General features: G+C 40.5%; 3 protein-coding genes across 9 annotated transcripts in view; 2 read left to right on the top strand and 1 right to left on the bottom strand.

Annotated features, from left to right (window-relative positions):
• pde7a (phosphodiesterase 7A) overlaps positions 1 to 5,329 on the top strand; it is a 30,600-nt gene extending 25,271 nt beyond the window's left edge. For all 5 annotated transcript variants that reach the window (XM_008396257.2, XM_008396256.2, XM_008396259.2 and 2 more), the window contains 9 exons: positions 59 to 222; positions 329 to 392; positions 1,507 to 1,703; positions 1,791 to 1,922; positions 2,033 to 2,124; positions 2,207 to 2,351; positions 2,459 to 2,555; positions 2,685 to 2,765; positions 3,389 to 5,329. In XM_008396257.2, coding sequence (XP_008394479.1) covers positions 59 to 222; positions 329 to 392; positions 1,507 to 1,703; positions 1,791 to 1,922; positions 2,033 to 2,124; positions 2,207 to 2,351; positions 2,459 to 2,555; positions 2,685 to 2,765; positions 3,389 to 3,615 — 1,199 coding nt within the window. In that variant the 3' untranslated portion in view covers positions 3,616 to 5,329. The remainder of the gene's footprint in view (positions 1 to 58; positions 223 to 328; positions 393 to 1,506; positions 1,704 to 1,790; positions 1,923 to 2,032; positions 2,125 to 2,206; positions 2,352 to 2,458; positions 2,556 to 2,684; positions 2,766 to 3,388) is intronic.
• A 1,003-nt stretch (positions 5,330 to 6,332) lies between these two features.
• On the bottom strand, positions 6,333 to 12,620 carry mtfr1 (mitochondrial fission regulator 1). 3 transcript variants are annotated; one of them, XM_017301974.1, is made up of 8 exons: positions 12,569 to 12,620; positions 11,751 to 11,863; positions 10,501 to 10,599; positions 8,734 to 8,867; positions 8,125 to 8,363; positions 7,747 to 7,996; positions 7,470 to 7,656; positions 6,333 to 7,257 (listed from the first exon to the last, which is right to left on the bottom strand). In XM_017301974.1, the coding sequence occupies exons 2-8, from the start codon at positions 11,784 to 11,786 to the stop codon at positions 7,210 to 7,212; spliced, it is 993 nt and encodes a 330-aa protein (XP_017157463.1). In that variant the 5' UTR covers positions 11,787 to 11,863; positions 12,569 to 12,620; the 3' UTR covers positions 6,333 to 7,209. The 3 variants fall into 3 exon arrangements, with proteins under 3 accessions (XP_017157463.1, XP_008394483.1, XP_008394484.1); XM_008396261.1 differs by having other exon boundaries at positions 12,541 to 12,588; XM_008396262.1 differs by having other exon boundaries at positions 8,125 to 8,360; positions 12,541 to 12,588.
• Positions 12,621 to 14,373: 1,753 nt separating this feature from the next.
• armc1 (armadillo repeat containing 1) lies at positions 14,374 to 23,706 on the top strand. The gene is made up of 7 exons (XM_008396263.2): positions 14,374 to 14,667; positions 15,771 to 15,982; positions 16,573 to 16,664; positions 17,760 to 17,952; positions 18,423 to 18,539; positions 18,676 to 18,750; positions 20,487 to 23,706. Exons 2-7 carry the CDS (start codon positions 15,821 to 15,823, stop codon positions 20,676 to 20,678), a joined length of 831 nt encoding a protein of 276 aa, XP_008394485.1. The 5' UTR covers positions 14,374 to 14,667; positions 15,771 to 15,820; the 3' UTR covers positions 20,679 to 23,706.
• Positions 23,707 to 24,784: the final 1,078 nt, after the last annotated feature.

The raw sequence follows: 24,784 nt of genomic DNA, 5'->3' as shown, positions 1-24,784 counted from the left end.
AACACACCAACAGTTTCATTCATATGTTGCATCGTTTGAATAATATTTCTGTGTGCAGCGCGGCTGAGCTGCGGATCCTCGCCGGCTGACTCTGGTACTGAAAAGAGGGTCCACAGGCTGCTCAGCTTCCAGCGATACCTGCACTCGTCCCGCCTGCTGCGCGGAATCCCCCAGCAGATCCCCCTCCACATCCTCGACGAAGACTACAGCGGACAGGCTAGAGTACGATGCCCACCGTTCAGCAGAATAACTAAATACAACGTAAAGAAGTATTTTTTTTCTCCCCCCAGCATCTTTAACGTTATGCCTTCTCTTCCTCGTCTTTCAGTGCATGTTGGAAAAAGTTGGCAACTGGAATTTTGACATTTTCCTCTTTGACAAGCTGACAAATGGTGAGTAGAAGATGTGAGGTTGCATAAAAATAAAGAGGCTGTTTAAGATGCGCTGGTGCTTAAAGTTCTGCACAGACTCCTCGGCTTTACACCCGAACCACTTCCAATGCTGCCATCTAGTGGACATTGTGTTTATCAATTAATCTTGTTTTAAAATTAACCTCCATATATGATTAAAGTCCTAGATTGAACATAAAAAACATTTAAAAAAATGTTTTTAAGGTAATTTGTTAGACACTGGTCTTAAAGCAAAGGTTTACATGGCTTAAGCAAAACAGCTTTTTGCTTTTTGGTCTTTTCTGAAAATTTCACACTTTGCTAAACCATCTCCGAAAATACAGTGACGTGCAGTTCTTTCAAATGTGTGCAGGTAATTTAGAGATATGTCCCCAGAAAAGATAAAAAGTTTACTGTAGTTAACATTGTAAGAATAATTTTAACAGCAATAATTTGTGGGCTATATTTTTATGACAGGAACTTTTGAATTTTTTTTTTTTTGAAGATTTGTAAAACAATCCAATCTCTCCTTTGTTCATGTCGTTGTTTATTTTAGTCCAGATAACTTTGTTAGAGGTAATCTTCCAGCAGTAGATTAAAGTAAACTTTCTTTGAGTGATTAAATCAGCCCAAGTGAATAAACAGTCAGTTTCTAGTCGCAAATGAAATCACTAGATAATATATAATGTGCAGGATGGGTTTTTATTGGGATGTAACGTGACAGGTCAACACAAAGTAGTGCATAATTTTGAAATGGCAATAAAATGTATGGTTTTCATATTAGAAGGGTGTCGCATACAGAAGTCGCCTAATGAGAAAACAAACTCCAACTGCGTTTAATTTAATCTCGGTATGAATCCAGGTGTTCTGTGAATGTCTGAGAGGTTTTCTTAAAGAATATTAGTGAACAAACGGCATCATGAAGACCAAGGAATTCAGCTGACAGATTCGGCAGGGACGGGATTAATAAGAGAAGCAGCCAACAGGCCCGTGGTTACTCTGGAGGAGATGCAGAGATCCAATTACTTAGCAGACACATTAAAGCTAGCAGTTAATCAAATAAAGACTGAAGTGCTCACAAAAACCAGAAGCTAACAGTGCGACTCTTCCTGCACAGGAAACAGCCTGATCACCCTGACCCTGCACCTGCTCAACCAGTACGGCCTGGTGGACCTCTTCCAGCTGGACATGGTCAAGCTTTGGAGGTTCCTGGTCCTGGTGCAGGAAGACTACCACAACGACAACCCATATCACAACTCTGTTCATGCTGCAGACGTGACACAAGCCATGTACTGCTACCTGCAGGAGCCCATGGTGAGACGAGCAGCCGAAGCCTTTCACGTTTTATTTGCTACGGAAAACGCCAAAACAAAGATGCCTGTGTTACCGTTGTCCCGTCAGCTGTCGAAGTCTCTAACGTCATACGACATCCTGCTGGGACTTCTTGCGGCCGCCACACACGACCTGGACCATCCTGGGGTCAACCAGCCCTTCCTCATCAAGACTGACCACTATTTAGCCACACTCTATAGAGTAAGATGCCGTAAACGTTACAAACTAACCCGCCTTAGTTCAGGAAATCAGAACTGAAATGGTTGCAACTTTCCTTTTTTTTTTTTTTTTTTTTTTTTTTGATTAAACAGAATACCTCGGTTCTGGAAAACCACCACTGGAAGTCAGCAGTGGGTCTCCTCAGAGAGACCGGACTGTTCTCTCACCTGCCGCCTGAGGACAGGTAACCTGGGCAACAAATACTCAGGCCTCTCGGCTGTAGCGCTAAGACGAGTCTGATCGCGCGTTTGTCTCTTTAACCACAGCATGAACATGGAGAGGGAACTGGGCTCTTTAATCCTGGCTACGGACATCAGCAGACAGAACGATTACCTGTCCAGGTTTCGCACCCACCTGGACCAGGAGAGCCTGTGCTTGAGCAACGCTAGCCATCGTCACTTTGTCCTGCAGGTTGGATACACGCATGCACACAACACACGCGGTCTCCACTGTCGGACCTCAGCCTGTCGGCAGACGGCCGAGTTCTTATCCCGTTTTTCTCTCCGTCTCCTGTGCAGATGGCTCTGAAGTGTGCAGACATCTGTAACCCCTGCAGGCCCTGGGAGCTGAGCAAGCAGTGGAGCGAGAAAGTGACGGAGGAGTTCTTTGAACAGGGTATCTGTTGCATGGCATGCGTTGTGTTTGGCCACTTTAGCTCTGTGCTTTTAGCTTTACTTTGTTCTAACTCTGAAACTGTTTGCACGCAAATGGTTTGACTTTTGACTTGTTGCTTGACTCGTGCAGGAGACATCGAGAAGAAACACAAACTTCAAGTCAGCCCGCTCTGCGACAGAGAGACGAACACCGTCGGCAACATCCAGATAGGTAAGGGTGGTGGATACGAGTGATGTTTAATTCAGTTAAGTTTATTTATGTCACGTCAGTTGACAACAAATGTCATTTTAAGGCTCTTTACAGAAAGTTATTGTCAGGAGAGGGAAAACGTTTATTAGTTGGCAGCATTATCCCAGCCGATGCTCCACCAGCATGTCATATTAATATGGGGATTTTAATGATTCATTTTGAATAGATTCTTTCTCAAAATTTGAATTTGTGAATTTTCTCTTATCGATGTGTAGTCAATATCATAACAGACTCAAAGATTTGCATCCGTCCCTACGGATATTTGGCAAATGTACCTCAGCAAGTTGCAGGGAAGCTTACAAACTTCTAGCATAATTCTAACTGAATGTGTCAGCATCTTTATGTCTGAGCTGTCTAACTGAAACATTGGAAGCATATCATTTACATGCTTGTGTTGATGAGAGAAAATCCGCAGTAAATTTAAAATAATTCACCCATAAAATAAGGACCTGCTCAAATCCATCCAGCTGTCACGAGGCGAGAAGTCAAATGCATCCGTAATGTCCGTTCTGATGATGAGTGCGTATAAATGGGGGGGTCCGTAAACGTCCTAGCTAAAGCCTCTGCTGATCTGTCGCCTCCAGGCTTCATGACGTACGTGGCAGAGCCGCTGTTCGGAGAGTGGGCCCGGTTCTCGGACACGCGCCTGTCTCAGACCATGCTGGGTCACATGGGGCTGAACAAGGCCAGCTGGGGCGGCCTGCAGCCGGAGCAAGCCGCCGTCTCCGAGGAGACGGAGCCGAGCGCGGCCGGCGCCGACGCAGGAGGAAGCCGCTCCAAAGAAATACCTCAGGGAAGCGGAGAATCCTGACACTCCTTGTTCGCCCTTTCACTTCGACCTCCTGACCCCAGGGGGCCTCATCCACACACTGAGGGCAAGTGGAGCTCCCACCGCTGGCCCGGCCTAATTTGAACACCTTGTTGATATGTTGTTGCTTTGGCCTCCCATCACAATAAACCACTGATTTTTTTTTTTTTCCTTTTCTTTTTATTTAATTTATTTAATGAAAAAAAAAATTTTTTTTGGCATAGAGCAATACATAGATACCTCATTTGGCAACTGCTGTATTTTCTCTTGTTTGCTTTGTTTTATTTATTTGAGGACTGTATTTTTGAGGCATTAACGACTAAATATGCCTCTTGTTTTTTGTTATCGTGGAACGTTGAGGTGAAAGCAGTATAAACTGAAAACTTCATTTCTTTTTTCTTTTTTTTTTTGGTATTTTTGAAGTGCCATTTGAAAACAAAAATAAAATTGAAAAAAATACAAATTTTGACGGACAACTGGAGTGTTCGGAGACCCTCCTGAGACTTTTTCAGTTTGCCGTGTTGCATTTGTACTGAAGATTCTTCCTTATGTACAAAAAAAGAGGGAGAGAGAAAAAAAAAGAAATGTGACAAGCCCAGTCCTTCTGCTGCCTCTGAGAAGACTGTTTACGCATCTCCATGTTTGTTGTACTTTTTTTTTTTTTTTTTTTTCCTTTTGAACTGAAGCGACTCCCGTCGGCTCCACAGTTTGCCTTCGAAGCACAGGCATACGAAATGAAGCGAACCACTCGATTGAACTGTCGTCCCACTGTTGAAGCCATGAGCTGAACTTTATTCAAAACAAACCAGATGCCATATTAACTCCACCTGTGCTAGCGTGTGTTCCTGCACGTCGTCTCCCTGACCCTCTCCTGGTGAAGGTGAGGCACCGACCGTGTTTCTGCATGGCCCCGCTCTCCCCCCTCCCCTCCCCCCCCCTGCCTACAGGAGAGGGCTCAGACTCTCCCAGATCTCACCTGGATCGCCACTCCATGCAACTCCACTCGCTCAGGGTTTTTACCAGTCTTTTATGTTATCCAGCGAATGAGGGGGGGGGGGAGACGGAGGCGGCTACAGACGATGCAGGGTTGTTGTTTCTTTTTCTTCTTTCCCCTGTTGGTTTGGATAAACCGAAGGAGACTCCCTCGGCGCAGAATGTCTCTCACGGCCACATGAAACCTAACGGACTGCTCGACTGATGCCTTATAACTATGCACAAACTATGCTAAGTGACCAAACCAACTCCTGTTCCCATCAAGTGCATGGTGTGCTTGTTTGTGAATGCACTGTCTGACCCCCTTTTGCCTTTTCTTTTTCCTGTTGTGAGGAATAACTCCAGCTTTTTCTCTTTTTTTCCCCCCCTCTTCCTTTTTGTACGGATACAGAACCAGTTGAGTGAATCAAAAACATTCCATTCCTTTTTTTTTTTTTTGTTTGTTTGGGTTTGTCCATTTTGATTCTGTACAGTGGCACAGGTTGTGTTTGTGTTGAAACGTTTGGAACGATAACAGGTGCTTTTCTTACTTTAGCTGATTTGTATTTTGCTGTAAAGTGCTGTAAGACTGTTGATACAACTGTTTACAATTTGTTGCGACAGCCATTTTTGGGAAGACTTCAGTGTCGAGCCAGATTTTTGTAAAGGCTTTGCTGTATTGACCTTTTTGATACATGCCTGTTGCAGTTACGATTTGAATAATAAATCCTGTTGATGAATTTTCCATGGGTATTCAGTTGAATACTTCTGCCTCAGAGGTTCTTGGAGACCCCTCCAACTTTTTTTTTTTAAAACAAACTTTGTTTTTTGTCCTCCCTTACTGACGTTTTAAGCTGTTTTTATGTAACCTTTATTTATGCAGCAAGATCCCAGACTAGAAAACTCCCTTTCCGAGGGAAATTTGGCCAAGAAAGACACGCAGGTATCAGTTACAAAGTTACACAATCAAACCATAAACAAAATGGATCAAAATTTGATTTAAGATTGCAAGCAGTCTAAATTATTTTAATGTTATGGAATTAGCCTCAAGGATTTAGTTTTGTTTTAGAAGCATTCATTCTCTCATTTTTCAGTCATTCTGCAGCTTCTTCCAAACCAGGGGGAGTTGAGTGAGCAAAGATATTTTACTAAGTTTAATAAACACAAGTGTTCTTACAGATGATGACCTTGGCAACCTGCTTTCGGCTTTAAAATATACTTTGTGATCGCACCTTGACAAAAATGGTTAAAATGAAATGTAATTAATGTAAACCTCCAAACTACATGAGTCCTGTGGACAGTTTTCATGATGTGCTTCATGGTTCTGATGGAACATTTCTCCATTTTTATTGGCACAGCTTTTCACACTTATGTTCAACTTAGTTGTAAAATAAGTACTTATTTTGCCATGTAACTGCCACATCTAGGTGCATTTGTACAAATTGTTGAAGCTCAGCCAGATTGGATGAAGTGAGGGAATCCAATGGGCCAGTTTTCTCCATAGTTAATTTCCCTGATCACTTCTACAAACTTAAATTGCAGCTTTGAAATCCTATTAAAATGCATCAAATTGATGTTGTAAACAGTAAAAATACAAGGGTAGCTTTTTCAAGACCCCCCGTATGTGAAATTATCTACACAGAAAATATTAAAAATGTTAATTATTCATTAATCCCGTTAGAAACCATTCAATGGAATTAATTTCTCGGTCAAACATTTGCAAAGAATGTTGAATCAACACCAAAAAGTCGAGACCAACTTTTATTAAAATGATTTACAGTTTCTTAGAGAACTCTTCTGCAAAACCAACAATAAAAACATTACTGACAACTTGTCCACCTTCCCTTATAAATAAGCAGCTGTGAAGTGAAATGATGAGACTTATGATGGCTCGAAAACATCAGCTTAAACCGCAGGAATCATAACATAAGATTGTTTTCTTGAACGCATAACCATTACTGAACACTGCAGCAATTTTAAAGAGACATTAACTTTCCGTACAGTTTAATAAAAACGGGAACACAATGCAGAATCCTGCAGGACATCAGTGGAATGTCTTTGGCTTTTAGAAGACAATAAAACAAAATTCTACTAACTAAAAACACATTTTACTGGAACTGGTGAACCTGATGGAAGACGAAATTCTTTCAAATGTCCATCCACGTTTGGTCGTGTACTTTGAAACGAACGACGGACGAATCCGTCACATCATTCACTGCTAAAAACAAACTGCAGCACCTACCTGAACTGCAATATAAATAACCTCCACCCACTCAAATTAAACTACAATTTACACATGTTCTTCAACAATACTGCACCAAACGTCTGAAAGTGCTTTTTTTTCTCCCTTCCATGTTAAATGAGCTTTTCCAGCTTCTCTACCATGTGCAACAAGTTAAAACAAATAATTACAAAATAAGGTTAATAATAATAATAATTGTCTAGTGTTTGTGGTCACATGACAACCATGGTTTAAAATATAAAGCTGATATAAGTTATAAAAGTGCAACAGCAGCAACAAAAGAACAATCCATAACTTTGGACTGAGATGATTAAAAATGGGTCCAGCCAGGTCAGCAGAGAGAAGCTACAGATTCTCTGGATGAGCAGTTCAGGCTCCTCTGGTCAAAGCAGCTTTTTCCTTCCAGTTGGTTTCAGCATGTGCTGCCCAAACTGATGAGGAGACAAGACAGGTCAGGACTCTGCTCATCTACAAAGCTTCAAAATGTTCACCTTCACACAGAAGAGGATTAGGGCCATCTGAGTTTAATTTTTTAAAAAAGAAGCCAATTCTGTGAATAAAAGTCAGAATATTTCCTTATTTCTTTTCTTCCCAATGGCGCTAATCCTCTTGGAAATCTGATGGATAAATGTATCCGTCTCACCAGAGGGGCTTCACTTTGAGGTTTGTCTTCTGGGTCGGCGACCTTCACATCTTCTATGTCGCTTCCTTCTTGTCCGCTGTTTTTTCGAAACCGATGGGCGAACTTGTGTTTGAGAGCTTCGGCGATGAGATCCGCAGGGTCGGCCGGCTCGTTGGACTTCGTTTTGTCTTTAACGTTCTCTAAGCGACTATAAAAAAGTTACAAAAAGAAAAAAATTCCGAATCAATGAATAAAACAATCGGTGCATCAAAACTGAGCCTGAAGGTGTGAGACGAACCTTTTGACCGACCGCAGCTTAACTTTGTCTATGTCCTTCAGGATGTCCAGCATGCTGGGGATATCTGCTGGCTTTGAATCTGCAGGCGTCTGCTCATCTTTCTTCTTCCCCCTTCTCTCTTTTATCAGCTCGATGGCTGAAAATGTTCGCTGTAGTGCTGGTGCAGGAGGAAGAGGAGGTGGTGGAGGTGGAGGAGGAGGAGGAGGAGGGAGGACGCTTCCAGAAGGTGGAGGAGCCCCAGCAACAACAGCTGGAGTGAAATGGGAAGTTAAGAATAAAAGCTTTAAGTCATGAAGAAGTCTGCTGCCATCTAGTGGAAACAACGCTGAATTAGAGTAGAAGACAAACGATCAGATTGGCCAGAAATAAACATTTTACCCGACTGCGCCGTCCTTTCCTGAGCCAAGACGATCTGCGCTATCTGCACTCTGAGTTTGGCAAGTTCGGTCTCCAGCGCGCTGATCTTCTGGATCGCCTCGTCGTTTGCGGCTGTTGGTCCACGCGGGTCAGGCGTGTCCTCGTGCAGAGTGGGCAGGGAGCGCCGGCGGGCGACCGGCTTCCTCTGAGGATGAGGCTGCTGGGCCCGAAACATGAAGCCCGGCGGGACTCCTGGCCTGCTTCAACCAGACCGCAGTTTCAACGCTTTAATACAGAGCTTCACAAACTTCTTTTCACGCCTTCGGCTTTTTCACATTTTGCCACAAATTAGGATGCACTTTATTAAACTTTCACTGCAACAGCAAGTCTTTTTCAACCGTGAAGTCTTCTAGCAGGACTGCCCTGCATTCATCTCCATCCGTCTTCACGAATAATAAGCTTCCCTGTCCCTGCTCAAGAGCTGCACAGCATGACACTGCCACTACCGTGTTCCACTTCAGGGATGGTGTGCTCTGCATTTTCTAAAATGACCAGCGTTTTTCCACCTTTCCCCTACATGTATCTGGAAATATGCAAACATAGGAAGACTTTTTTGTTCAGTGCTTTCACCTGGATCTGCCAAAGTAGCCTTCATCATGCTCTTCGTCCCCTTCGATCCAGGCGACGTCGGCGAGGGAGGCGACCGGGTTGATCTGCCTCTTGGCTCTGATGAGAACTCCAGCCTCCTCAGTGTACGGGAAAAGCTGCAGGGATGAGGAAAGCCGTTTAACACTGGGGGGGGAAACTTCTCAGCAGTGACCATCCATACAGTCATGTATAAAAATGAAAACAAAATGAAGTATTTGGAAAAAAGCAATGCAACTCCAACACTGCACAAAGGCAACAAACCAAATCACCATTTCACTGTGTAATCAATACATTTGTATATTTCTTCACTCATAGGAACAGGTATTTTCTGGTTATGTTATATTTAACCATGTTAATGAATCATTAAGCCACATTGGAATGGCAAAATGTGAGGCAAGCAGTACCTCTGCATATCTGAAGGGGGCGATCAAGAGCCTGCAAGATGACGCTGTGTTGCTCTAATCAGTAAAAACTGATTAGAGCAAACAGAAACAAAGACTCTAAATTCAAAAAGTGATTATAAGACATACCTTAAACAATTACTAGATAAAGGGTACGCCTTGTAGCCTCACAACAGAAATTAAAAACAGACTCCAATATGCACAGCCTCTTTTCATGAAGCAGGTCTACGTAGAGTGCCACTAATTTAATAACCTGTCACATCAAAATTGCGTGATGTGCTAGAAAATACAACGCATTTATATGCCACTGCACCGTGTTATTAAAATCAGAGCAACCAGACATGGACAAACACGTTAGCAGAGCTTAGCAAATACGGCCTGGGCTGCAAGAATTAAAATCACACCAAATGCTACCACACTCCCAAGAATAAAAAATTAAAAAAATCACAAATGCTTCAAACATTATATTAGATATAATATTAGCAGTGATGAGCAAGAGGAGAAACTTTAACTTTATTTTTAAAAGCATGCTTCTGGGATTAAATCACAAATATCAAAAGTATTCACAACACTTGAACTTTTCCATATTTTATCTTATAAGAATCACAACCTTTAATGAATTTGTTAGATATTATATAGTACTGGGAATTATTTTTTTTTTGCTTTCTTTTCAATAAATAAATAAAATCTTAATATGGCATGTTTCACACATTTATTTTCAGCTTCCATTATTTTGGTGTCCCTAAAAAAAAACCTGTGCAACGGATTCCATACAGAAGTCCATAATTAGAAAACCTAGTCCATTTGTGTGCTATTCAGTCTCATACATGCGAGTTATGGTTAAATAGAGAAAGTGCAGAAGAAGGTCTGCACTTCAATAAGTCTTCAATAAGCTCAAGGTTGTTGGCGGTTGCAGAGCAAGACTGACCTACAGCAGACAGACTGCATTCCTCAGAGAAAGGGAGGGCAGCTGCAGAAAGGAGAAAAAGAGGCACAGTTTTGAAAAGAGGAAGAAGCAGAAATGAAAGGAAATCAGATGTCAATCAAATCTCCAAAGTCTTGCATCCAAACAGTCAGCATTCTCATTACGTGTGATCATGAGTTCAGTGACGCTCTCTGTTTATGGTTCATTAGTTAAAAACAGCCAAAGAAGAAGAAGAAAAAAACAAACAAACACTGATGAGGGTGTGAGCTTTGCTGGTACATGGGTTTGACATTAGTTTGGAGAAATGGATGGGAAAAACGGTGAAAAACACGGCTGAAGCCGCCACTGACAACTCGAAAGAACTTCAAATCCCCTCAGAAATGTTAAGATTTGTATAAAAATAAAAAGGCCGTTGCACCTTACCTGAAAATGAACCCGGGGGCATGGCTTAATGGGAAGACTGGACGCGATTCTCCTTACCAAGCTCCTGGAAGAACCATAAGGCTTCCCTGAACCAAAAGCCTGCAAGGGGAAAATAAAATACAAGCATCAACACGTCTGTGACAGGGACTCCTGATTACTTAGGGGACACAAGATGACTATTCCCACCAATCTGACATCAAAGGACACTTTATATGTTCATTGGAACAAACAGGGTGGCGGTTCCTGGTTTGGATATGAATAAAACATAGAGCTGCTGCTAAAACAATATAATAAAATCACAGTATTGGTTGGCGTCAAATTTTTCTCACCACTATTCTCATCCACAATCACCACTTAATGAGCTTTCCCCTTCTCTGGCCATAAGGTCTGCAAAATCAGCCAATACAACAACAATAATAATAATAATACAAGCATGATTAGGCTTGCCGCAATAGATCAATTATCATTTATCGGCATGATCATTTACATTTGAATGATTTACTGTTTTTCTCTTTTTGTTTCTACCGAACACTGGATGACAAAAGTCTTCAGTCTGGTGATTTTGGTCTGAACTGGCCCATTTTTGTCTGTTACTTTGGATGTTTAAAATGTCTTCCAGTTCCAGTGTTAAATGTTCATTAGTTTATTGATATTTGAGAATTTGTTCTTGCATCATTATGCCATCGCCATTACATGACAATGGTTTGAAACAACGTCATCATTTATCGCAATAACGTCTGGGACAATTTATTGTCGTACAAAATGTGTTTTTGTCACCTGATATCTGTGGATTTTGATATCCATTCACTGTATAAATCAAACTTTGACTGGCACTGGTTCACCTCTAGATATACTTTCATGTCACCAAATCATTAGACTACACATTGACAACAACACAGAAGATCTCAGTTTTAGCGGGGAGAAGATCAGTAAAGTCATTACTCGTGTAAAAAAGCAACAAAAGCTTGAATATTGCATCTCTTCCATGCTGTTAAAAGCAGGCAACTTCTTTGAATAAATTTGAAGGATATACTCTGCTATTGTATTCTGATACGCAGGTTTTTTTTTAACAAGTGTTTTAGTTTTTTAACAAAAATAATATGAATTTAATCTCGCTTCCAAATCTTTGTCCTGTGCTACAGGGATCAGGTCTCTGCAACTGAGACTCTTGATATTGCAATTTCACATACTGTACAGCGCTAAAATAAATAAATAAATAAATAAATAAATAAATAAATAAAGTCACCCACCAGGTCCATTTCAATCTTTGCGTGTTCTTTACTCATTTCTGTTGATCAGTTTCAAAAACACAGAGGCCACATGTCTCCAGATCAGCAGGATCCACAGAGCCTGAAAAGAGGATCTGGAAGAGAGAGAGAGAGAAAAACAGAATACACTAACTGAAAATGCTTTATGCAATATACTCTATGCCAATCCTTGCTGTGATGTTGGTTTTGTCCTCCAATGTTATCATTAAAGTTTTATAAATAAAAAAAAGCATTTCTTTATGAATCCTTCCAAGAAGTAGTGCAAGTCGTAAAACTGTGAAAAGAAAAAAAAGGGGGATCCAACAAAGAAAGTACAGCAAACATACTTCTGATAGCGATGCTTGTGCTCGTTTCTCAATTTTCTCATTTCTTAGAACGTATCAAATTTTCCCAATGTAACCTTGTCTTTATCCGTGGAAATAAACACGCAGGGCAAAGCTACATCGTGAAAGTTACCCAACACCGACGTTTGTTTCGATATTTGGCCATTTTAAAATGAACAGAAATGTCTCAGTTCAAAGGGGGCGACAGCAGGTAGCCATACTTTTAATGACATTATTCTTTAGTTAGCTGAATTTCCCAGACCTTCGACTAGCGGGTCACAATGCTAACTAATGCTAACGATAGAAGCGGTTCTTGGCTAATCCAAACTTTACGCTTCTCAAGATTTAAGCTTAAGTCTTAATTAAGTTAAATGTGGAAGTGTTATTGACCACTTGATTTTTACCGCTATATATAAAGCCGAAAATCAGCTGTATAAAGTTAAACTTACTGAAAGCCGCTATCGCTAGTTCACGCACCTTCCAAACACGACGCCGAGAATGTAGGGATAAATAATGTGGGAAGAACTTTAGGATTGCTTTCTTAACCAATTGGATTATTGGATTTACAGAGCACGGATTGGTTGTTTGTGTTGAGTGACTAACCATTTCACCAATCAGTAATAGACCATCCCACTACTTTACCGTGAGATGGCTAGATTACTAAATTACTTCCATATTTTGTGTGGCATTAGGTTCTTTAGTTTAAGCTTTGTGACTGTAGATTGTGTGGCTCACAGGGGTGAAAGTATGGGGGGTACAGTAGGGTACTGCGTACCCCTAAAAGATTTAGCGGGGTTACGCAACCGGCAAGAGAGAGGAGCGGCTGTCAGCTGTAAAAAAAAAAAAGAAATCAATGGGTTCTCTGTGCACGCACTAATCAGCCGTGAGTGATTAGTTTTTCAAGAACAATCTAAGACATGACTTAATCAGTTAATAAATAACTTCTTCCCCATTTCATATTGTTTCTGAACTCTTCGTGCTTTACTAGAGCAGGGCTGCAACAGTCGATTGCGGAAGGTTTTGAGTAGATCTCGGCATTATAGGTGGCAAACTGAACGCCATCAAGATGATGAGACCAGTACGTTCTCCTCTGACTCGCTTAAAACTTTCGTAACTTTATTAAAGAACAACAACAACAAAAAAATTAACAAAACGTGTTCAAATAAATGACCCAACAACAATAATAATCTCAGTGATTATTGTTTCAACAAGGTGTTGCGCAATTCTGTGCGTTTCGGTTCCAAAATAACCAGCAGAGCATGAGTTTAAAATGAACTAATCAACCACCACTGTGTTCATGGAGGCTTATTAATAATCGCAAAAATAAATATCAAGCTTGCAAACCTAATATCATAACGGACTGAATGTTATGTTTTTAACGTAATCTCGGGTCGGCTTGTGGAGCGCAGGAGGTTGCCATGGCAACGGGTGTGCTTTAATGACAAAGAGAGACGGAAAAGGTGCGAGTGGTTTTGAGTTGATCACCTGTTCGGGTTATTTTATCTTTGTTTACCTTTGCTGTGGCTCTCACAACCGCTGTAATTTCTGAAGGTTCAATAAACGACAAACTTGGACAAATTGTCTCGTCCTTTGTGAGTATACGTCATTCACAACAAACACCAAACACGGTAAATATGTTTCATTAAGTATTTAACAAACAAATGGCTTCTACTGCAATAATTATGTGAAATTAAATTATTGTCTAATATAAAAAAAATAGTTTGGTGCTGTCGGGCTCAGAGTCTGAGAGGCTTTTCATTTATCAAATTACTTTTTTTTTCTTTTTTTACTTCTTATTTAGTGGAAATATTGATGTTGATGAGACTTTATCCAAAATAATAACAGAGCACGGATTTTTATATATATATATATATATATATGATCAGTGACAGCTGAAATGAAAAGCTGCTTATAAACCAATCACTTTCTGGCCTTAGCTCAAAAGGTACATATTCCTTTCGGGTCAGCCGTACAAGTTTGGATTCATGGAGCATCTCCAGCTTTATTTTATATATAGAAGCGACTAAATATAAAAATCAATCGCACAAAATATTAGCAAAACATTTTCCTAAACTGAAAATGCCACTCACAATATGGCTAACGCTATGACGTATAGTACGGCATGTACAGTCGCTCAGGTTTCCCCGTCCAATCAGATTTCAGGGAAGCTTTCAACGTTTGTTTTATATTCCCGCACATCCCGGTGGAAAAATGACACTTAAAATTACTGATATCCCATCGGCACTGGAATGTCCTTGATAACAAAACAGCTGCACCCTGTCGGTGTGCTTCAAAACCCAAACACTGTGCACAGCTGCTAGCTAAAGAAGCGCAGGGGAAGAAAGGGGACACAGGCCAAGGGGTGGTGAAATAGTTTTTGTTACTATTTATTTTAGGTAGTTTCGTAACATAGCTATTGGTTCGGGTGTCAATTTTGTATTCGTAGTGGCTGAGTCGATCCGGATTTGGCTTGGGACTTTCATGACCAACTGACATAAAGCTAGCTTTGGAATACAGATTGTTAGCTTAGCCTAGCCGCTGCTGAATCGGCTGTGTACCGCAGGGCGTGATTTAAGGTGAGCCTGGGGACAAAAAACCCGAGCCTTTACGTTCATTGTTATAACCCCTTTAATACGTAAGCCTTAATGTGCTGTCGTGAAAGGATTAATTTTTGAAATATTCCTCCAACCACATACAAAAATATATTTTGTTGCATATGACAGCTGCGGTATTTTTAGTGTGTGTCAATAAAATCAATCTATGACCTGTCAGCTGGTGTAATATCACAACGATTAGGGCTCATAGAATTCCTATCAGACACCTATCTGTAGGTTTTAAACAACAAACTAAGTATATTTATTAACATATTTTAGGTGGTTTTGGCTCTAATTCAATGTGTAATTTAATTTAATATGAAAGTATAACACAACATATATAACTAATAGTGAATTATTATTGTATATTGTAAGTCATGTAGAATAAAGCACGAGTAGCTGTAGTAGCTTGGTGTTCATGTATATTTGCTAACATAAATTACATATAGGTTTATTTTTATGCAATATATTTTTATTTATTTCATTTCACAATCTAAATTCTTCTTTGGCGTGTTTCTAGAAGTGACGTGTATTTGGTTTCAGTACTCTTTATCCAGATGTAGAAATGGTTCCAAACGTTTTACAAATAATGGAAACCACATGCGTTTGTTAGCCTTAGTTCTAATCCTTCATCTGTTTTATGCATTTTTGTAAGTGGCCCTTAAAGGTCCACAGATAATTCCTTTAGGTTCAGTGTTTGGTTTGTGCTCTAATAATCACTGTCCACTGTGAGACCTTAATATTAAGAAGAGTTTATTGCATTCCAAATCATGTTCAAGTTACCACCGTTTTAATCCAACTAAGTTGTAGAAATATTTGAATAATTAGTAGAAAATTAATACACCTGGGCTGAAGTTTGTTGTAAAATTATATAATTTTTTAGAAAAAAAACTTCTACCATGGGGTTTCTAATATTACTTTTTTTTGCACGCAATTGGTCTTTTAACTTGGCTAAAGTCACCTGTTTTTAAGACTTCAGTTTTGACAATTCCTAACATGATAATTGGCACAAGAAAAATATGATTTTCCGTTCACCTTAATTTCAGAAAGTTGGATTAAATGTTTCCGCATTTTTCTTGTTCCAGTAAAGAGAACAGGTTGGTTTGATGCTCGTGCCATCAAAGCCGGAGGCACCATGAGTGCGGAGGTGGATGCACTGACTGTGGTAAACCAGCTGAGAGATCTCGCTGCGGACCCCCTGAATCGAAGAGCCATAGTCGAGGACCAGGGTTGCCTGCCGGGGCTCATCCTTTTTTTCGACCACCCTAACCCACAGGTTGTCTACTCTGCACTGTTGGTAAGCATTACCTGAAACCTATAAAGTTTTTTTTTTGGTTTTTTTTTGTTTCTACCATTATATCAAGATGGGGATTGTTCCGATTTATATTAATAAACTAGCAACATAAATGGTGTTACACAAAATTGTGTCCTAACTATGTTTTCTAGTGGTTTCTGAAATATGTGAATTTCTCTCTGGTATTAATAAAGTGTATTCATTCATTTGCTGTTGAAGTGTTTGTGGGGTTTTTTTTGTGTTGTTGTTCCTTCCCACCTTTACTGGATAGAAGCAGATTTTAGTTGCAGCTGTAAAGTTATTTCTGGCACAAAAACAGCCTCGTTTTTTTGTGCTGCTGCCTGTTGTGATGCAAATGCAGTCCAGGCTTCGTCTCATCCCCGCATTTTAATTCACTGAAACACTTTGGCGCGGCACCACATGTTACTGCTGCTACGCGTTTAGTTGGTTTGATGTAAGAGATCTATTAATTACGAACACAAAGTCAAGAGTTTTTGGTAATGCATGTGCAGCTGACCACGGGCGCCTCTTTTAAAACGCTTCTCTGTGACGTTTAACAGTAGACAGATAAAAGCTGCCCTTCTCCCTTGCAGGCTGTGCGGTACCTGGCAGAATGTCGGGCCAACAGGGAGAAGCTGAAGAGCGAGCTGGGCATGATGCTGAGCTTGCAGAATGTCATGCAGAAGTAAGTCTGTCTGCAGCATGTCAGAAATGCATGCTTATGGTGCACTTTGTTTTATAAACCTTAGATTTTTTTTTTAATTTTTGTTTTTGTTTTTCTTTTGCTTGGACAGTTTCTGCAATATTTCTGGACACAATGTTGGTTTTTACTTGTCATCTCAGGCTGAGTGTTATTAAAGCTGAATTACTGCGGAGTGGCAGTAATGTAAAACGCTGCCTGCGCACGCAGTCGACATACTTGTTTCTCACTTTTAACTGATGTGGAGATGAATTTAATTATTTTTCAATTAAAATTCTTAAAAACCAATAAAAAAAGTATAAAGATGGCCAGTCATTTGTTGTTAAATGGAAGTGTAGTCTGTTGAGGTGCCAGACATAACAACAGCTTTATTTAAGGGTTTGTGGTGACAGTCCCTTTATTTAGTCAGGATTTAATGGGATGTATTAAGGACAAGTTCAGCAAAATACCAAATATTAACTTAATAAAATGTTTGCCTTACAATTTTTGATGCCTGGTTGAATTTTGTAATCTGGATTTGTTTAAAAAACGAGGGCTGGGCAGTATGACTTAAAAATCTCACATTTTTTAAATACCAGATTAAATTTCCAATTTTAATTGATTTTTTTTTTCCTCGCTTTATTTTCTAAAGATGAAATTACAAACGACAGGAAATATTTTCAAAATGTGACTTTTATTTCAATCATCCCTTCCATGAGTTGCATGGCAGAGAGTTAGGACTTGGCAATGAGATTTTTTTTGTTTCATTACAAGAGAATAGTCATAATATAAGCAGGAAAAAAAAACATTTTAAACAGGATAATTAATTTCTTATTTTTCATGTTGGAGTTCTCATAAAATTCATTTTCCTAATATTACAACTTTATTCTGCTAATATTAAGACTTTGTTCTCATGTCACTTTGACTGTATTCCTCTAACATTCTGTTTTTATTTTTGAAAAAAAAAAAAAAAAAACTTAGCCTGACTCTTATATTTATAGATCCACACCTCCATTCAGTTGATCAGCACCGATCATTTCACTTCATTTTCACACGACTGTGTTTCTAATCGCGTTTCTTTTGTTCTCTCTGACCTTGAAGGAGCACGTCGCCCGGGGAGACCAAACTGCTGGCGTCTGAGATATATGAGATTCTGCAGTCGGCCGGTCAAGAAGAGGCCGAGCAGGCCGAGGCAGCCGCCGCCTCCTGCCGCCGTAAAGCCCACTTCTTCCTCGGCTCCAACAACAAGCGGGCTAAAACTGTAGTTTTGCACATCGACGGACTGGACGACTCTGTAAGCGTTCATATGACACGTCGGGACTTTTACCCTGCCCCTGTCACATCGACACACGCACACCCGGTGTCGGTCGACGTGCAAATATCCCCTTCAGATCAACATGTTTGCTGCTGTCATATTCACAGATATGCCACATCATTCTAGGTGCGTCTGCGCGGCTTATAAGAAGGTTAAGGGCGCAGGTTGTAAATGTCAGCCATTGAACAGCAGGATGCTGAGATTGAACCTGAATGTTGCTCAGCAGGAAGCGCGCATCGAGCCAGATTGCATTACCGCAGATAGACGGCCTCCGGTGGGCCGCACTAACACACAACGCTGCAGAGGCTCAAAACCTCTACACGCTCAATGTTTGTGCAGCGTTTGAAAGCTGTTTCCACATTTAACAGCTCGTGCAAACAAAATGATTGTTTCGTCTGCCTTCGGGATGTGAAACCTTCTCTTTATCTGCGTCTTTTCTTTCTCGTCAGACTCGAAGGAGCCTGTGTGAGGAGGCTTTGCTGAAGATACGAGGAGTCATCAGCTTCACCTTCCAGATGGCCGTGAAGCGATGCGTCGTCCGCATCCGTTCCGACCTTAAAGCTGAGGTATTCCCTTTTTGAAACGGATAACAACTCAAGTTTACCCTCGATTTATGTGGGGGTGAGGGTGAGGGGGGGGGACTGATTCTCTGCGTAATATCATTGGATAGATTAATTTTATGATGTTGAATGTCTTCTTCAGGCGTTGGGAACAGCAATTAACTCCACCAAAGTAATGAAGGCTCAGCAGGTGGTGAAGACAGAGGACGGCGGAGAGGTAAGGACAGCTGGGAAGTTGCACTGTTTACTCAAACTGCTTTACATAAAGTCCCCCCCCACAGAGGAAGTCAGATGACAAGTCAGTGTGTTAGATGTGGTGTGTGTGTCTGTGGACAGGAGATGTAGTTCACTGGTCTTGGCTCGAACATATTCATGCTGACATGATTTGTCACATCTCTTCCTCAGACTGTGAGCTTTTTGTGTTTTATGGGAATTAGATAAAATCTGAATGTGTCATTATGTTTTGTAGTTTTTTTGTTTGTTTGGTTTTTTTTGCTTTTTTTTGCAGTGGTTGTGTGCATTTGTACCACAAAACTGTGGAGAGCGAGAGGATCGCTGCTTCACATTCGGGGTGATTAGTGATCACATCAGAGTTCAGGATGAGACAAAAAAAAAAGAAAAGTGAAATTAGACAAATAAAAAATTATTCTGCGGTTGTTTTATAGCGATTACAACAGTTTTAAAACCAACTCAAAACAATTGATTTTAAATTAACCGGGATGATCGACATTCCCAAGTGTGGGTTTATGAGTGAGAGGCTCAGCTCTGTGGGATTTAACATCAGTGACAGAGTTTAAAAGTTGTTTGCAAAAAAAAATAAAAATAAATGTGTTATTTAAACAGAATATCTCAACTGTTGACTCTATTAGACTTTGGGTAGAAACAATTCTGCGAACATTCGTCCATTAGGAAATGTTTTGCACACTCTCAACAATAAAACCTTCACACTTGAGTTTCTTTTCCGGCACAGGAATCTTATTTCCACGAACTGGAAAAACGGTTTTTAGTTGCGTTCAGGAGGTTTCTGTTGTAGTTTTCCTCTGTTTGCTGCATCAATATGAGAAGTTTTCTGTTTACATAAACATCTTGATTCTACACTTCACAGCGGAAAGGAACAAAACTGAGGATCAGGGTTAAAAATGGGTTTTGGCCTGCTTTGTCCACCCCGCTTTGTGACTTAGTTTCACCAGTGGGCTTCTAACAAATGTTTCTGGACGATAAATTGTCCCATAAATTATTGAGTTAACCAGAATTATTGCTTTGAGACCATTTTCAAGAATTATATTGATAATGGCATAACAATGCAAGTTCTCCCTCCCTAAGACTAAGTAAACTTACATTTTGTACAGAACATTTAACAGCAGATTTAAATACCCAAACTAAAAAGCAACAGCCAAAAGCAATCAATATAAAGGAAATAAAAACTACACATAACCGAAACCATAAATAAAATCAATTGATGTTTTTGTAAACAAAATTGCACTTCAAAAACAATATTAATGATCAGAATGGAAATTATTAAGCTCATTTAACTTTTCATCTGATTGATTAATTAATTAATTCCTTATCTACTTCAGTTAGACTCTATCTATCCAGTGTAATAGGCAACAAACTGTTCTATAATTAGTCCTTTATGGTATTAATATTGTCCACTCTGATATTAAAATTATAAGTGATGACATAATGTTCTGGTAAACTGATTTGGCGCCGGTTCCTGCAGTTTAAACACACACAGAGGGAACATTTGTAACAGTTCATCGTGTGGCCAGCAGGGGTCAGTCAAACCTAAGTCATGTCTTGTAGATACACTTGAGGACTCTTGGCTTCACTGTGACCCTATTAAGCTGTCAACTGTTTACTTGAACTGATATTATTTTCAGGTAAATTGCGTTGATTATCGTAAACAAATCACTCTCCGCGATCCACGCGTTTCGCTCTCTGTCTTTGCTGCAGCTGATGGTACCATTCCAGGAGGACGCGTCGGTGCTGGTGGAGGAGAACACGGACATCCCAGACTACCTACCCGAGGACGAGAGTCCATCGCAGGAGCAGGACAAGGCCGTCACCCGGGTGGGCTCGGTCACAGACGGCCTGGGCTGGCTCAGCACGGCCGCCAACTTCCTGACACGCTCGTTCTACTGGTGACGGCTTCCCCGCGCGTCACTCTCGGCACAGTGTCGGTTTTCACCCTGCGTCACTAGTTTTAGGTTCCCCCTCTCAACAGCACATGTGCTGGACTGCCAGTTGGAACATGCAATAACTTTAACATGTGCAAATATTAGGCTACAAATCCCACAACAAGGCTGTCTTTTCACAACTATAAACTAACTGCAGATATCTAGAGGACATAGCCAAAGGACTCTGCATCCAACAGAACCAAATAGCTTCCTGGAAATGAGTAACGCTATGTTGAACTAGTACATCAATGGGAGGTTCAGTTTCATCTCTTTCTGTGCGCGAGTTCGGTTCTTCATTTCCTTCCATCTATTCCAATGTTTCTTCATTAATTCTTTGTCCTTTAAATTTGTCACATTTTCAGTCACGTTTTGTTTGTTCTGTTCAGCATGCTACGTGCCAATCTCGCCCGTTGCCTACGTCCACACATAATTTGTGTGGTTTTTGAGAGTTAGTTTGTAATTATTTATTCATGCTTTACTCAAATGATTTGAGAGCTCTGAGCAAACGCTGTTAGTTCACAGGGGGAAAAAAAGTAGACACCAGCAGAAACCGCTGCTCATTTAGCCGCCAGCTCCCACGCGTTGGACTGAATTGTGATTTTTCAATCACAGCTTATATGAGTGTTTTGACTGATTGGTGCAGGGCGTCTAGATACATCCAAACGTCGTCTGTGAGTTAATTTAATGAAGTAATTCAGTTTTAAAAAGTGAAGCTTCATTTCACACGGCTGTATTTCAAACGTTTATTTCTGTTAGCTTTGATGACTCTGGCTTACAGCTGATGAAAACCCAAAATTCACTTCTGTGGAATATTATATTACATAAGATTAAAAAAAAGCTTTTAAAACGGAAATGTCAGCCTCTCAGTTTGGTCATGGCTCGTTCTTGTGTGAATTACAGCATGAAAATTCTGCTTTAAAATGAAATTAACGTTACAAAACTAAGCAGTGGAAGCATGAACTGCTGTAATATTTCTGGTGGATGTCTGTGCTGACTTTGGACTTCAGGAAACAGAGGACCAACACCAGCACGTGACATCACCGACTATCAGTCGTAGCTCAAGTCCTGGATACGTCTCTGTAAAATTCTGACTCCACTTCAGTCCAGACCTTGTAACTCTTCAAATCTAAGGAATGAGCTTTACTTTACAATCCTCTCCAGACTGTGGATATCCCTGCAACGTCTCCCACCATACGTTTTCCTTCCTCTCAACTTTCCATTAACATGATCTCTGTAGAAGACCAGCTTATTTAGAACGCTTGTGGCGAACGTCGATGTCTGTCTGGACAGCTGCTAGGTCAACCGATTTAGGTCTTTGGCTCTTCTACATGGCTCTCAGTAAAGTTTCAACTAATGAATTCAGGTTTCAGTCCTTCTTTGGGTTTTTTTTCAAGTAATAATTAGTCACATTAAATTTCCACTACAGAATGAGGCTAAGCTGCACAAGTTTGTTTCAACTTAAACAAACGTGGTTAGAAACTTTGTGCTTTACATAATTTTTTCACAAACATCAACATCCCACTGAAGAAAACGTATCTATAATAGTATATAAATCAATATATATATTGATATTTATAAAAGTAACACATTTTCCTATTGCAGGTATTTGTCAAATTCTTTTTTTCCCACCCCCGACAGTTCATTTGATATTTGTGGCTCTAGACAAGTTTTATTTCATTTGACTGAGGGCCTTCGCCTGGTTTAGGTTGTAGCATTTAATATCTGCATCGAAATTAATGCTTTATTGATCCTACGTGCTATAAAAATTGTCAGACAAACTGAATTTTGGGTTTTTACTACGTGTAAGCCGTCGTCATCAAAATGTGTGACGAATCCAGATACTACACAATGTACTTCACTTTTTAAATTGAATTACTGAAATATTTAAACTTTTGGGTGATATTTCATGTGTTTAGGTGCCGCTCATTACACCCTTTTTAATGTGTTTGATTGCTTTAGAAAACTTAAATCCATCCAAGGTGACCTCCTGCAGGTAACCTCTCTGAGGTGAGCTCCTCTGTTAGCGGTCCTTCATTGACGATGCTACCTCTGCTCTCAGCCTCGCCCTTCACGTCAACCTGGGCTGTGATCTTCTGTCGGTAACACCACAGCTCTGCATGATGAAGCCTCCTGCTTGGTAAATATTCCCTCGCGTTTCCTCGAATTCCTCTGCCATTTCTTCGCAGTGTTGTCATGACAGCTTAGCCTTAAAGCAGCAATCAAGTTGGAGCACACTCTCACATTCGAAGGACTCACACAAACGCTGTGGAGGAGATGTATATTTTGTAAATGGTGCCTCATTCCCTGACATGAAGGATCTTTTTTTTTTTTTTTTTTTTTTTTGTTATCTTACTTTTAGTTTTAATAATTCTGGCTTTTATTATAGGTCACAAATTACGACAAGAGCTCGTAGCAGCTGATGTTTCTTTTTAATCTCCTGAATTTCACCTCAGGTTTAATTATTCTGACTTGTGTCATTAACAGTTATTACATCCAGTGCTGAGCGAGCCACTTTCCGTCTTTCATGGTACGGAGACGTCACGTTTGGTTGGGTTCAAACTGAGAAAAACGGCAGAGAAAAGCAAAACTGGCGGTGGCCATGTTTTTGAAAAGCAATATTTTTTTTCTGTTTGATGTCATCGTAGGTCAACAACACCTCGCAGACTAACGTCAGCGTGACGTGCATATGTCAGCAGTATTACTCTCTTCTTTATTTGTCCACGTTGCAGTTAATCTTTGTCGCATGTTTGGTTTTAGTATTTCAGCTCATTTTGCAAAGAAAATACTTGAAACTTGTTCAGATTTCTTTTTTTCTTTCTTTTTTTTGTCATTTGCCTCAGCAGTGATATCGAGAAAGAGCCTCTGACAAAACCCTCGAAAATGTAACCTCTTGTGTACAAACTTGGCAGATGTAATATAACCTGTGCAGATTTTAAAAGCTGTAGATTCCTGTACACTGTTAATGCGAACGATGATAAACATTGAAATAAGAGAAACGGTGCCGGCTTTTCATTTCTGTTGTCGCTGTTGATCTTTTGTTGTGTTTGTCTGGCGTACTTTGACCTCACATCGCTGCCGTCCGGTCGTCCTCTACGTCTCAAATCATACTGCTGAGCGTGGCGAGCGTTCCCCACGCAGCGAGAGAGAGAGAGAGAGAGGGGAGAAAATTCTGTTTTCTTTGCTGGTGCATAATTGCGGTGCCTTGGGGCAATCCTGTGGCCTGCCTACCACTCCCCCCCCACACACACACACCACACAGCCGAGGTGCTGGTAGGCAGGCAGGCAGAGGTAGGCGCCAAGTCCAGCTGGAAGCCCTGGAGCCACTGATGCTGCTGATGCTGAGGCTCCAATGAAATCCTGTGCCAAGATGTGGAGAAGGCCTTTACTTAGTTTCCGCATCATCTGGATGTTTGTTTAGTTTCAATTCTGACGCCTCTGGACTTCCAGAAGGGAGTTTTTGTTTCTAAAACTTTAGGTTTAATTGGGAAGTTCAACCAAAAACGTAAGAATTTGGCCACGTTTTACATTCAAAATAAATGTGAATGTTCAGTATATGCAATAAAAGATGAATGTATTAGAAGACTTTACACACAGCAGTGCCAGTGATAATACCTTCAGAATCCTGAAGGTATTTATTAGCATGAAGCATAAATGAACCAGTGTACTCGATAAACACTTTTCTGAAATTTATTTCCTGCGCTCCACCACTAGAGAGAGACAGAAAGACGGCAGAGGAGAAAGTGAGCCATCCAGACCAAACTCATCGCGTATAAAGAAGGACTTGTTCATGACTGGACGGCCGATGCTTGGCTATAGGTTTTCAACCTCCATTAAAAGAATTGCCAAGTTGTAGCCATTTTCTGACTTTGTTCTCAATCACAGTGCTTCAGCGGTTAATGTTCTCCCCAGCACTTTGATTGTTTCAGTCCTTCATTCTCTCTTAAAGATTTCCAGCGATGTTCACACAAGGCACATGCAGCCCTCGCCTCTTACCTTCAAATAAAACCTTCATATAATTTCCCTCCTCTCCGAATCTCCGGATAAACAGCGATGCAGAGCCTCCTCCTCACTTTC

Source organism: Poecilia reticulata, linkage group LG20, assembly GCF_000633615.1.
Source record: "Poecilia reticulata strain Guanapo linkage group LG20, Guppy_female_1.0+MT, whole genome shotgun sequence".
Lineage (NCBI taxonomy): Eukaryota > Metazoa > Chordata > Actinopteri > Cyprinodontiformes > Poeciliidae > Poecilia > Poecilia reticulata.
This window is presented reverse-complemented; position numbering and strand designations above follow the sequence as displayed.

Bases quoted from the DNA above. Each gene is read 5' to 3' on its own strand.
- mtfr1 (XM_017301974.1), bottom strand. From the start codon at position 11,786: ATGAGTAAAGAACACGCAAAGATTGAAATGGACCTG. The intron at 10,600-11,750 runs GTGGGTGACTTT...TTCCCCTTGCAG, and splicing joins CAAAGATTGAAATGGACCTG to GCTTTTGGTTCAGGGAAGCC. The intron at 8,868-10,500 runs GTAAGGTGCAAC...TCATCCCTGCAG, and splicing joins GCCCCCGGGTTCATTTTCAG to CTTTTCCCGTACACTGAGGA.
- armc1 (XM_008396263.2), top strand. From the start codon at position 15,821: ATGAGTGCGGAGGTGGATGCACTGACTGTGGTAAACCAGCTGAGAGAT. The intron at 16,665-17,759 runs GTAAGTCTGTCT...CTGACCTTGAAG, and splicing joins TTGCAGAATGTCATGCAGAA to GAGCACGTCGCCCGGGGAGA. The intron at 17,953-18,422 runs GTAAGCGTTCAT...CTTTCTCGTCAG, and splicing joins TCGACGGACTGGACGACTCT to ACTCGAAGGAGCCTGTGTGA.